The sequence below is a fragment of the Gallus gallus genome, chromosome 10 (assembly GCF_016699485.2).
Source record: "Gallus gallus isolate bGalGal1 chromosome 10, bGalGal1.mat.broiler.GRCg7b, whole genome shotgun sequence".
Lineage (NCBI taxonomy): Eukaryota > Metazoa > Chordata > Aves > Galliformes > Phasianidae > Gallus > Gallus gallus.
In genome coordinates this window covers 20,229,642-20,243,444 of record NC_052541.1, presented here as the reverse complement: position 1 = coordinate 20,243,444, position 13,803 = coordinate 20,229,642, and the positions used below count along the sequence as shown (strand labels likewise).

Genomic DNA, 13,803 nt, shown 5'->3' with positions numbered 1-13,803 from the left:
CTGTGGTGTCTGCAATGAGGGAAAAACTTCTTCTTGCAGCCTTCCAGTACTTGAAGGGAGCATGTAAACAGGAGAGGGAACAGCTGTTTACATGGGTTGGTAGTGACAGGACAAGAGGGGATGGTTTTGAACTGAGACAGGGGAGGTTTAGGTTAGATATTAGGAGGAAGTTTTTCACACGGAGGGTGGTGATGCACTGGAACAGGTTGCCCAAGGAGGCTGTGGATGCCCCATCCCTGCAGGCATTGTGACTCTGGGCAGCCTGTCCTGCTGGTTGGCGACCCCGCACGTAGCAGGGGGTTGGAACTGATGATCGCTGTGGTCCTTTTCAATCCAGGCCATTCTATGATTCTGTGAAAATACTTCTGTTTGGATGGGATAGTCAGTCTATGCCAGTGTGTGTGCAGCACAGCTGTCTGGCACAAGCCAGTGGTTTGACATGTCTGGCACTGTGACCTTCAGAACACGTTGGAGTTCAGTTGCAAATTATGCTAATCCAGAACTAAGATTTTTTTTCTTTTTTATCTGAAAGGGTTTGCTTTGGTCCATCAGGCTCGTTTGTTACACTGAGTCTGGACTGTAAGTTGAAGCCTTGCAATCGAAGTCATGCTGAAGTGGAATTTTAGAAGCTTAAACATTAGAACACTGATGTTTTTCTACTAGCTTCTCCCTTCCTGTTTAATTTCCAGGCCAAAGAACCCTCCATCACCGGAGTGATACTCTAGAGACAGTGATCCTGGTAAACCCCAATGTGGACAGCATTGTGTCTGAGGTAAGAACCCGATGCCGGTGGGTTTTCTCCATGTCAGATTCCTGGCTGGTGTTGGACATAGAAGGTCACGATCACACTTAGCACAGTCTCAACCATGCTGCCAGTCTGCTGCGGGATGTGATGACACCAGATGTTCTGGTTTGCCAGCAAGATGCATTGCTGTAAGCCAGTGTTCTGGGTCAGAGCTTACTGTTGCACAAGGAAACACACAAGGACATTCGGTTCCTCGTGTCCCAGCCCTGTGGGAATGAGCTGCTTCCTGGAAGAGTCAGTGCCTATAGAATTGTTTGATGTTAATTATTTCTCAGGAGCTTGTAGAGCTTCCCCATGAACAGAGTGGAAGGTATCTGAACCCTGAGCATTCTAGTTTGATGAGAGTCTAAATGCTAATTTAGACATTTACCAATCTGATGTGGCAACGTAATGCCAAACATTTTATTTTAACCCTGGCCTACTTTCCTAATGTGAATTACAATTTGACACTGAGCTGCGCCAGGTGGGCAGTAGAATTGCCTTCCCTTTTCAGTAACCTACTCTCCTGCATACAGGAATCTTACATTTTGGCTATTTGTAAATAGCGCGTCAATATCACCTGGACCAGTTTTCACTCTCTGTGTGGTTGCACTCTATTCTGTATGCTGAAGAATACAGATAACTTTTTACAATGCAAATCAGACTAGTGACAGTGCTGTCTCATGGCAACAGGTCCGTGCGCTGCTGTGCGATTCATCGGCCCACAAACTACTGATCTTCTGTGGTCAGAGCTCTGACCAGGAAGGAGACTTGGTCCTGCAGACAGGGACCTTCACTTACCAGAAGTTTGCTGAGATACTTTCAGACCCAGAGGTGAGTAAGCAGTAAGTCAAATCTTTCTCTAAGCAACCTTGGAAATGATACCAAGCACAGCTCTGCTAATCACATAGCATGACCCTAGGCCCATACATCAGAGATGCAGTCCTGACTTTTTAAAATAAGCTGCAGGAAAGAAGATGAATCTAAATAGAATTCAAAGTCTCGCAGTACTAAAACTGTGCAAACTGCCATACAGTTGTTCACTAGCCAGTTAATGAGGATTAATTCAGGCAACGATGCATGGCATTTAAAAGGGCACTTCAGGGTTAGAACACACAAATGAAAAGGGAACTGCTACTTTTGAACTCAAGCCAGAGACAGATAGCCCAGGGTGAAAAGAAAGAAGTAAGAAAAGAGGACAAGGTGGTTCTTTCTGTTGGCTTCTTTCTGGAGGTCTTGTCAGCATGCAGCCCAGGCAGGCAGGAAGCATAACACCACAGCAACATGAAGAACTTCAAAAGAGAGAAGAACGTGGCCCCATACGTTTATTTGTCATAGAATGTACCCTCAGCCAGCATTTCCTGCCAGTAAGGTGCTCATGAAGTCTTTGGTATTTCTGCATCAACTGGCTTTTTTTTTTTTTTTTTTTTTTTAAGGAGCTGAATTGGTCTCAGAGCTGTATTTGACCTTTGTTTGTCTGTGCCTGTCTCAATAGGTCACCCAGATTCTTAGCAACACTGCTTCAGATATCAAGGCTTCCCTTACTGTGTCGTGCTTGGGAGAAGGAGACTGGAGCAACCTTGGGCATCCACGATTTCAGGATATAATTAATCTGAAACTGAACCCCGATCCAGTTCTGCCAGAAATGGATGGGGTGTCTGAGTTTGCAGAATACGTCTCTGAAACAGTTGATGTGCCATCTCCATTTGATCTCCTGGAGCCACCCACCTCAGGGGGCTTTTTGAAGCTCTCTAAACCCTGCTGCTACATATTCCCTGGTGGAAGAGGCGATTCTGCTCTCTTTGCTGTCAATGGGTTTAACATCCTTGTGGATGGTGGCTCTGACAGGAAATCGTGTTTCTGGAAGCTGGTAAGACACCTGGACAGGATTGACTCTATTCTTCTGACCCACATTGGTGCAGACAACCTACCTGGCATCAATGGGCTGCTGCAGAGGAAAGTTGCGGAGCAAGAGGAGGAACAGTCCCAGGGCTCTACCAACTACAGCGACTGGATGAAGAACCTCATTTCTCCTGAGCTGGGGGTGGTTTTTTTTAATGTTCCCGAGAAGCTGAAGATGCCAGAATCATCCATGAAAGTAAAGAGGAGCATCGAAGAAGCTTGTCTGACGCTGCAGTATCTCAACAGACTTGGCATTAAATCAGAGCCTCTCTACAGGGTGGTGAGCAATACCATTGAACCTATCACGCTTTTCCACAAGATGGGAGTGGGTAGGCTGGACATGTATGTACTGAATCCTGTCAAGGACAGTAAGGAAATGCAGTTTCTAATGCAGAAATGGGCTGGTAATAGTAAAGCAAAGACTGGCATAATTCTCGCAAGTGGGAAAGAAGGTGAAATTTCTGTTCCCTATCTCACATCCATCACAGCCCTAGTGGTGTGGCTGCCAGCTAGCCCGACAGAGAAAATTGTAAGGGTTTTGTTTCCTGGAAATGCTCCTCAAAATAAGATACTGGAAGGTCTTGAGAAACTCAAGCACCTGGACTTTCTGAGGTACCCAGTGGCTACTCAGAAAGATATCACTGCTGGAATACCTCCACCTGTGCTCAAGCAGACCAAAATTAAACAGAGAACAGACAGTAAAGAGAGTCTTAAATCTTCCCCCAAGCCTTCTGTGACAAAGCAAGCTAAGAAAGAGGAGGCAGTAGAGGAGGGGATTAAAGAAGTAAAACCAGAAGTCATAAAGGACACTAAAAGCGAGAAAAAAGTTAAAGAACACTCTGAGAAGATTCCTGAGAAACCTGTCAAACATGAAAAGATAAAGACAGAATCAAACGATGCTCTCAAAGCTGAGAAAAGAAAAATGGCAAAAGACAAAGTTGGCAAAAAGCATCTCAAAGAGAAAGTATCCAAACTGGAGGAGAAGAAAGACAAAGAAAAGAAAGAGATTAAGAAGGAGAAAAAGGAGTTAAAAAAAGATGATGGAAAGAAAGAGGAAAAGAAAGATTCAAAGAAAGAAGATAAAAAGAAAGAAACCAAACCAGAGACCAAAAAATTGTCTAAACCAGACTTAAAACCGTTTACTCCTGAAGTAAGGAAAACATTATACAAGGCAAAAGTTCCAGGCAGAATCAAAACTGAGAAAATCAAAGTCAAGCCTGAAAAGGAAATACTCAGTGATCTGAAGACATCACCAATGGACAAGGTGCCAGCAGAGGTGGAGCCAGGAGAGGCTGCCATTGCTGAACAGAGGTTAGTCCTGTCTTCACCAGAAGATCTTACAAAGGACTTTGAGGAACTGAAGCATGAGGAGAAAGGGAATTTGCAGGTGACTCAAGAAATGTCTGATATTGAAATAAGTGATAAATTTATGAGAGCCCCTGAAATGGAGATGAATGAGCCTGCAGATGTGATGGATCAGAATCAACTTGCAGAGGATCTGATTTTGAAAACAAACATTCCTGATCAGGGAACAACTACTACTGATAGGGAAAAAGAATCACCAGCAGAGGAAAAGGCAGTCCATCATCTAGAACCAAGAGCAGGTCAAGCTGAGAAAACAGAGGATGAAGAAAGAACAATAGATGAGAATCTTGAGATGAGATACAGCGAGAGAGAAGCTGAGCAGTACAAGGAAGCTCAGCTGTTGCTAGACAGAGAACAGGTACTACAACACACAGCTCTCACAGCAAGGGGTGCTCTGTCACCTGCATTCAGAGAGGAAGACAGGGAGGAGGAAGAGAAAATCTCTTTGGACAGAAAACAGAGGGAAGCAGAAATAAAGACCTGTGAAAAGTATACTGAGGGGACAGAAGCACAGGAGAAGGCTGAGAAGGAAAAGAGAGAGGATGTGTTAGAAAAGGCAGAACAGGAAGAAAAGGAAGAAAAGTACGTGAAGGCAGAGCAGAAAGTGGAAAAGATTAAAGATTTCTATGAGCTAAAACAGGATGAGAGGGAGGATAAATCGTTTACCATTGAAGAAAAGGAAAAAGAATGTAGTGACATGGGTGAGAAAAGCAAGTTACTTGGAAAGGAGGTAACAAAGGAGGAGTCATTTCTGAGCAGTCTGCCCGTCCCTGCAGGAGCAGCAGTAGAACATGTTTCATATATCCAAGATGAAACTATCCCAGGCTACTCAGAAACAGAGCAGACCATTTCTGATGAAGAAATACATGATGAACAGGAAGAGAGGATCCCACACTTGAAGTATGATGTCAATGCATATGACATTTCTGTTCCTGACCACCCAGGCTCTTTTGAAGCAGTACACGGAATACAGGCCGTGCCTGCTGCAGACCTTGCAGCTAAGGGCTATGCTGGCCAGGAGTCTGAAATCCTGGCATATCCTACAAACATAGTGGCAGCACCTCTAGCTGAGGAGGAACATATATCTTCTGCTACTTCCATTACAGAATGTGATAAGCTTTCATCTTTTGCAACTTCAGTAGCAGAAGATCAATCAGTTGCATCTATAACAGCACCACAGACAGAAGAAACTGGGAAAAGCTCTTTACTTCTAGACACAGTGAACAGCATGCCTTCCTCTCGAACTGAAGCAACCCAAGGTCTCGACTATGTGCCCTCTGCTGGCACAATCTCTCCCACATCGTCTTTGGAGGAAGACAAATGTTTTAAATCTCCGCTTCCCGAGGATTTCCATGCTCTAGCAGAAGGAGAGAGAAAACCGGAGGCTCAAAAAAAGGATCTTCCTGAAGAGGCAGAAGATGAAGAGGAAGAAGAAGATGGGACTCCAAATATTGAAATGCCTGAGAAACTCAGAGGGCATTACAACGCTCCATTGTTTACTCATCAAGAGTGTCCCGATAATGTGTTAATGAACGTCCCCACAGAAGCTATGCAAACTTCAGGCCTGCCGCTGTCTGCTGAAGAAACACCATTCTCCCAGGTTGACTCTGCAGAGGCTGAAGAGCGATGCATGAGCCCTGATGACAGCACAGTCAAGATGGCATCTCCTACCCAGTCTGGCCCCACCAGCGCAGGACACACACCTTTCCACCAGTCTCCAGTGGAGGAAAAACTAGAAACAGTAGATTCAGAGCTATTTGAAAAACAAGCGGAAGCTACTGCTAAGAAATCAGAAGGCCAAGCTTCTGCTGTGGCGAAGGGAGCCAAGGATGAACCTTCCAGAGACGATCAGGTGTCCACAGATATGTACAAACATGGAAGAGACGCACCTGGACCTGCGCAGCACAAGCTGGATTCGGACAGTGATGTGCCACTGTCTCCTGGGGAGGAGGTGCAGGAAGCACCCATGGGGAAGGAGGATCTGCCCTGGCTGTCCTACCACAAGCAGGACACAGTGGTGATAGGGGAGGAGGAGGAGCTGCCTGTACTGCCCCATCCCAAGACGGATGTGTTTCTGGAGCCAGGGAAAGAGCTGGAAACCAAACCCGTGGCAGAAAGTTTAATGGGCTTTTCAAAACATTTGACCACCGAGCCTTTCTCTGCCACAGGAGCATCTGTAGGAAGTATGGATTCTCCACAGCTCACACACCAAAGTAAATCTGAAAGTGACCAAACCTCGCCATTTTCTCCAGAGGATTCCAAGTCGCTTTCATTTGCAGAAGAGAATCTTGGTAAAGAAAAATCCCCAGAGGTTTCTGTGAAGGGGATGGCTGCTGGAGAAGGAAAACTGCTCTGCTTTGCAGATGATGCCTCGGAAGAAGAAAAGTCCTCTCAGGTTTCAGTTAAAGACATTTCTCCAGAAGAGACCAAATCTGTTTCTCTCACTGAGAGTCCCAGCAAGGAAATCTCTTCAGGCCTTTTTGTTAAGGGAATTTCCCCACAAGACATCACATCTCTCAGTTCTGCAGAAGACAGACCTGTGAAAGAAAAGATGGTGTCTGACTTGACTAACAGATTCCCCTCAGAAGCAGTGAAACCCATGGATTTGATGGAGCAGAGCCCAGGTGTGTATGAAAAATCACCAGGAGTTACTACCAAAGGACTCATAAAAGAAGCATCAAAACCTTTCTCTTGTCCAGAAAGTACCCCAGTGAGAGACACGTCCCCCAGAGACACGTCCAGTGAAGAAATGTCTCCAGATGATAGCAGTTTGTTTTCTTTGACTGCAGAAGGCCCATCCAGGGGAAGGACTTCAGGCTTGTTCTCTCAGGAAGTATCTCCAGATGCCAAGTGCTCACGCTCCATAGAACCTTGCCCAGTTGAGGATAAAACATCATCACACGTTTCTGCTGAAGATGTTAAATCTTGCAGGATGAAGGAAGACAGAGAAGAAAAATCTCCAGAAATGGAAGACTTTTACATGAAAGATGTAAGTAATGAGAAGAAAGTATGGTTTCCAGAAGAAGTGGAGGAGATTCCTGCTCAGGGAAGGCGGCAGAGGTACGATAAGGAGAGAGAAAGCACATTCTTGGATGAGCTACCGGAGTATGAAACACAATCCCTGCCTAAAATGGGGGAAGAGGAGATCCTGTCTCCTGTAGAGCCTGACAGTCCCACCTGGAGAAGAGCAGAAAGGGAAGCCTGGGGCTCTAAATATGAGTATCTTCCAGAAGGAAAAGACACTGGAAGAGCAGGGCAGTTACCCAGTGAGGAGGATGAGGTTCTCCACCATGCTAAAGACAAACCTGTGCTAATGCAAGCAGAAGCAGAACGTTTAAATGTGGGATCGTGTGATTACAAAGACGAGACACTGAAGAGTGCCAAACCTACAGAGGAAGCAAAGAATGCAAAAATAGCTCCTGCTGACATCGCTTTCCCAGACAGTTCTCATCTGCCTTCTCAGTATGTCCCTGGTGAGGAAGATCAGGCCAGAGTGTTAACTGGAGGCAGAGAAAGGCAAGATCTGTTTTTGACACCTAAACAAGATTACTCCTATTTAGATGATGAGGAGAAAGCTGTCCTAGATATCTACGCAAAGTCACTAGACCAAGCACTGACAGCATCTCCCCTGGCAACAGCAACAAGCCCTCCAGAAAAGAAGACCGGCACAACACCAGAAACAGAGAGGCCTTACAAAGTAGGTCAGTGTGAGGTACCTCTACAGGAGGACATCCCATCGAAGGCTGCAGAAAAGAAAACAGGTGTCAATGGTTTATATCAGGAAATAGATAGAAAGCAAGAGGATGGGTACAAATCCACCGAGGCTCTCTATGACCCTATGGGAAGCAAAGAGCAGATGGCAGCAGCATCTGCTCTGTTGCAGTCGATGAGACCGGCAGCATATGAATACGTAGCAGCATCCACAGAAGAAAGTGCTGCAGTGTCAGGGCAATGTGCACACTCCTCTCTAGGACAAGTCCCTCCTCAAAAAAGCAGTGCTGCCATAGGCCATTTTGAGGCTGTGGGTTCTGCAGGCCCAGTGGCATATCTTCCAGAGTCCCATTCCAGGAGCCCCCTGGACTCTCCTTCCCAAGAGGAAGAGGTCTGTAGATCCAGAATTGATGACAGTTCTATGAGACAAGAGCAAGAAGAAAGAGAACCAACTCCATACCCTGATGAAAAAAGTTTCAAGTATGCCGACATCTATGAGAAGATAATTGTATCTGGAGTTGGACTCTCCCCTTTCACATCTGAGGGTGCAGACATTCCAGGTCACATTGACAAGGTGCCGACAACAGCACTGAGCTCTCAAAAGGATCAAAGTTTTCATGTCTCTGCAAAGGAAGAAGAATCCTGCCTTTATACTTCTGCTGAGAAGGAGTTGTCATCTCCAGCATCCCCTAAAGATAAAGTGGATGCAGCCTTTGAGTATGCAGACATCCACGAAAGGTACCTGCCCTTGTCTGAGACAGATAAGCCTAGGCTGTCTGAGGAACAGGAAGAACTGAAGGTGTCCTATGCTTTGCCAGGAGAACGGGGCTCTGAACATCACTCACCATCCGCAGCCACAGCATATGCCTCTCCCACAGACACATTTTATCAAGAAAAACCAGCATCCCATACTGATGCTGCTTGTCCAGATAAGAACACCATTTTGTCTGGCCAGGAGCAGATATCTCTACCCCTAGAATCCAAAAGCCAAAATCTCAAAGATACATACTATGAGAAAGCAGGTCAAGGGGAAGAAAGCATGAGCGACTCAGAGTTAGAAAAAGGTGCTAATGAGAAATCTGAAAAAGAGTTCAAACTGCACAGCCCTGACCAAGCTGCTGGCACAGTCTATGCACACATCTCAGCAGGGGAGAAGTTCTGTGTATCAGAACTGCTTCTGCAGAGCAAACGTGAGGACTCCATTTCACCCACTTCTACTGCCTCATCACCTTCTGAGCCATTGTGGAAAGAGGATTATGGAATTAGGAAAAGTACGCCAGCCACAGTGGTGGCAACACATGTTGCTGGCTACAGTGGCCTGACAGACGTGGGCAGAGATGAGCAGGCTTCAGAAATGTGCCATTTAAGCCAAGATTCTTTGCAAAAGAAAGAGGATGCTGGAAAATCCACACAGGAATCGCATTTCTGTGTAACAGATTATCCAAGCACAGAGGTGGTCTCAGAGTGCTATGAGCAAGCCACATATTTGAAATCTGCTTCTGAAAAGCAGAAAGAAGAATACGAAAAGGTCCCAACAGGAGGGGGCAGAGTGATGGATATCTCTTCTGGATTTGAATGCTCCCTGCTAGGGAAGGGTGAAACATCTGGTGTGTTCAGACACGAGCAAACCTCAACAAGCCATTCAGGGGATATCTTTCTTCCTTTAAAGGGTCCTTGTGCTTTGTCCTCAGGCCAGGAGAAGAAAGATGAGTACTTGGAGGTTTCTGAGAAGATCAGCAGCCAGAGCTCATCTTTAACTAAATTCTCACTGCTGAGTCCATATGAAGAGGATAAACTGTTCTCCAAAGCTGTGGAGAAAGAGTCTGTGCCCCAAGAGCAGCTGAAAGATGACTCTTCCAGCCTGTCAGAGGAACCATCATCTGAAGCAACCACTCCTGTAATACCAACTACAGCAGAAAGTTTTTACTCCCATATGCTTTCTGCATACACAGGTGCAGGAGCGGAACCAACTACCAGGAGCCTTTGGGATGCACCTCTACAGATTCCAGATAATGCTGTGAATACCCAGAGAGCTGAAACCAAAGACTTTGTGTTAGCTGAAGAACATGGTTCTGCACTCAGTAGTAGCATGAGTGGCAGTACTTTGCCATGCAGGAAAGAGTACCAAAGTTCACAGCCCATGTTGTTCTCTGCAGAGAAACAACAGCAACCCTGTGTAACTAGTCCTGAGCAGAAGGCACCGTTTACAGAGCATCTGACGACACTGACATCCCTCCCTGATGTATTGGCATCATTTCCTCATCATCAGCATGAGGATAAAACCACAGCCAATGGTCCAACTGAGGTGAGCACCAGTCTGCAAGCTTTCCAAAGCACATACCATACAGCAGAGGCAAAAGATGAAAAAGCATGTCCTGATTCTGACAGCAGTTTTTCTCCATGCACAGGCAAAGAGGACACAGAGAGACAGAGCCGTCCTTCCTCTCTGATGTCCCCTGAACACAGTTTCCAGCCCTTTTTCCCAGATGTGCAGAGGGGTGGAAGAACAGAGGACCATGGAGATGCTTCCCATGAGATGGAGACACGTTTAGGAGGCAGTTTTGACTGTGGACAGAAAACTTCCTCACGTGAATACAAGCAGAGGAAGGGAGAGCTGTCACCCTCATTCATTAACCCGAGCCCTCATGAGCTCTCTGAAGATAGTGACCTCTCGCAGGAGGAAGGTCACACTTCAGTGCAAGGAAGACCACCCCACACTAGTAGTAGCCCTGCACAAACAGCCACAGTGGAGGAAACCCCTCCAACATCAGTGAGTGATTCTGGAACTTCCCAGTCAGACTCGGATGTCCCACCTGAGACAGAAGAATGTCCATCCATCACAGCAGATGCCAACATGGACTCAGATGAAGATGCTGATTTCCTCCCAGTGGACAAAGCTGTTGGGAGTGCTCATCATGCCAGTTCTAGGTCCAGCCACGATCCTCAGCCTGTTCCAATGGTTGATCCCCATCCTCATCCACCTCACCCTGATGTCTGCATGGTAGACCCTGATATGTTAGTAAATGAGCAAAGCATGGGTAGAACTGATAAAATTTCAAAGAAAGACTTGAAAGAAAAGAGCAAGAGTGTGAGGAAGCCTTTGAGCAAACCCAAATCTTCCTCTCCTGCTCGTAAATTAGATGTGAAAGGGAAGCGATCACCCACTCCTGTGAAGCAGCCGTCGGACAAATCTCCAAAATCTGCCACTGCCAAAAAAGAAAGAGATGGAGGAGAGAAGCCCAAACCACGTGGTGTGCTGGTGCAGCCTCCTCACACAGAGGATGAGGTAGCCCGGAGCAGTCACAGCAACGCTGGCAAGAGCCTTGTTAATGGCATCAAATCAAACCCTGGTAAGAGATTCTTCACTTAATGTCCATTTCCTTTTCAGGTTCAGCACAGAGAAACTGCAGCAAGTTAAATGTAGCAGAGAACAGGACTTCTGGGTCAGGTATAAGAAATCAAAGCAGGGAGAAAAGAAGTGGATGTGCAAATCACATAAAAAGCCCGAAGCCTTGAGGTAAACTCTTGACTCTCTTTAGAGCTGAATCCAGCTACCTCTTCAGAGAGTCCTGGGAAACCTAATTCAGAACCCAGTTTTAGGTGATAAGTACAGCTGCACTGTCTCCATCTCTGAGCTGAGACCCCACAGTGCCAGGCTCTGTGCAAAGCACAGGCCAAATGGTAGGCATCTCCCCCAGGTCCTTGATACTGAGTGCAAGATGAGCCAGCAGGAGGGCAGTGCACAGGAGGGTGCAGAAAATGAAAATGCTGCTAATGCGCAGTGGTCTCAGCAGATGCCCACTGCAGGCACTCTGACAAGGAGAGGGTGTAGGAGAAGCAGAGGAAGGGTTGCAGGGGTTTATCAGGCACTCCTCTTGAGTAAGAGCAGCTGAAGAGGAAGACCTGAAAAGAAAGCCCATATGTGTGTGTTGTGAATATAGCTCAGGTGAGAGAAACTCATGTCACTGACAAATGGCATCATTGACAGCAAGGGGGTGGACAGGCCAAGTGACTGAGAAGGGAGTTTGTCGGCGCGGTGGGCAGTCAGGAATGTGAAATGGCTGCAGGGCTCTGCAAGGGAATGTGGCCTGAAGAGATGCTGAATGCTGACCTTCATGAATAGCTGGCACAGAAACATGGTCCAACAGAGAGCCTACAGCAGGATATTAGCAGTGTGTTTGTACAGAACGGCTGTGTCTTGAAGGCACTGTGCAGAAAGAAAGGTAAAGATGCAGTGTCTGCACATGTAAGCCTGAAGGGGAGCTTAAGACAAATATGCAGGATTTTTGTGCTCAGAGCAGTGTTCTTGGTTGCCCAACTCTAAACTTGAGATGAAGACTAGACATCAGTGGCTGTGATGGACAGGGATTTTTTTTTTTTGTGCTGCAGCTAGGCAGCACAGTGAGATGTACAGGGTAGTGTTGGTGGCTTCATGCTCACAAAATGAAGTGTCTGGAATGGGGAGCAGAAGACAGAGGCCTCTGTGATTCCACAGAAAGTGAGAGGGAGAGAAGGGATGGTCCTTCCATGGGTTGTGTCTATATATGCATATATAGCACTGAGTGTAAGAACTTGTTTGACATCTCTCATCTCATAAATATAAAAAGCAGCAGATTAAGAAAAGATGTAGAAAAGTAACAGCAGTGTTGCTAGGAAAGAGCATTAGAGTCCATGGAACAGCAGTGATTCTCAGGGATGGCAGAAAGCCAGCGTGGAACTTCCAAAAACCCACTGCAGTACCCTCAGATAGAAAGGCATACAGAGGTCACAAAACAGGTTTCTTTAGCAAAAGTAGGTTATTAAACAAAAAGAAATAGGCTAGAGCTAAGCATTGATTGGAATAACAACTCTGTGAAAGCTAATAATGGAACTTTTGATTCCCTTCTTCAGGAAAGAGTTCAGAGCCTAAAGCCTTCCAGTCCACCCTCAAAGAACAGCAGAACTCCCTTTCCCCCCATTTCCTTCCAGTACTGGCTCAGAAATCCACCCAGATCATTTCTGAGCCCGGATAAATCTTAACTGCAAGGAAAAACCTTTCTGAAATCCATGCTGTCCGGTGTGAGTTTGTGTTTATTCATTCCAGAATGATTTTGATAGCCTCTGCTTTCTTTTTTCCAAAGCTTCCAATAGTCCCAAAAGCAGTTTGCCTGTGCCCACGGGGCCGCCTGTCTATGTGGACTTGGCATACATCCCCAACCACTGCAGCGGAAAGAACACAGACCCAGAGTTCTTCAAACGGGTTCGAGCGTCATACTATGTTGTGAGTGGGAATGATGTGGCCAATGGAGAACCAAGCCGTGCAGTGTTGGATGCACTCCTGGAAGGGAAGTCTCAGTGGGGGGAGAACCTGCAGGTAGGTCATAGGACTGCCAAAGAATGTATGTGATTCTCCATGTGTCACAAGCACTGGGGAGAAGGGGCATGTCACCAACACGCTCAGAGAAGTACTCTAAGAGGGTATAAATGTTACCGGGCATGCATTGCTCTGCAGCATTAGTAGAGTGCACTTAAAGGAGGAGGACACCCTCAGAATGATGTGAGTGGAATCAGGTGCGTCCCTCATTCCACATCCTTCTGAGGAAGCATTTAGAGATCATGCATGCCTGCTCATCTGCTCCAAGATGAGCCTATCTGCAAGTGAAAACAAGCAGCATCACAACCTATGTTTCATCACCATGTCCTGTGGCACTTGTTGCTAGCCCTTCTTGCTCAAGGACTTTATTAGTGACAGATGCTAACTTTTATTAGTGATTTTTTTTTTTCCTAAGAAAGTGTTCCTGTTTCCTAGGGAGTCAGGTTTGTAGGAGATCAGGGTGGACACTGTTTCTGAAGACAGAAACAGGAAAGTGTGTATGCTCTGTCAGATGAAGCAGCCTTAGGTTTCAAAGTCCTGGAGCAGCATGCTGGGTCAGGAGTACACAAAGTCTAGTATCAGCCCAATAAGAGTGACATTCAGCACTGTCCATTCTCACACTGAGGGATCTTTCTAAGGCTGTTTTTGGAGCACCATTGATACTCTCCCCTGTACTTGCAGCCATTTT

The 13,803-nt window shown here is 46.3% G+C and overlaps 1 protein-coding gene across 5 annotated transcripts in view; it reads left to right on the top strand.

Moving 5' to 3' along the window:
• Positions 1–13,803, top strand: part of MAP1A (microtubule associated protein 1A) — a 50,295-nt gene that overhangs the window by 32,769 nt on the left and 3,723 nt on the right. For 4 of the 5 annotated variants that reach the window (XM_015292137.4, XM_046899196.1, XM_015292138.4 and 1 more), the window contains 4 exons: positions 690–772; positions 1,478–1,618; positions 2,280–11,112; positions 12,883–13,115. In XM_015292137.4, the coding sequence (XP_015147623.3) occupies positions 690–772; positions 1,478–1,618; positions 2,280–11,112; positions 12,883–13,115 (9,290 nt within the window). Of the gene's footprint in view, positions 1–689; positions 773–1,477; positions 1,619–2,279; positions 11,113–12,882; positions 13,116–13,803 lie in introns of those variants that run through there. The other variant, XM_025153935.3, reaches the window with a different exon arrangement.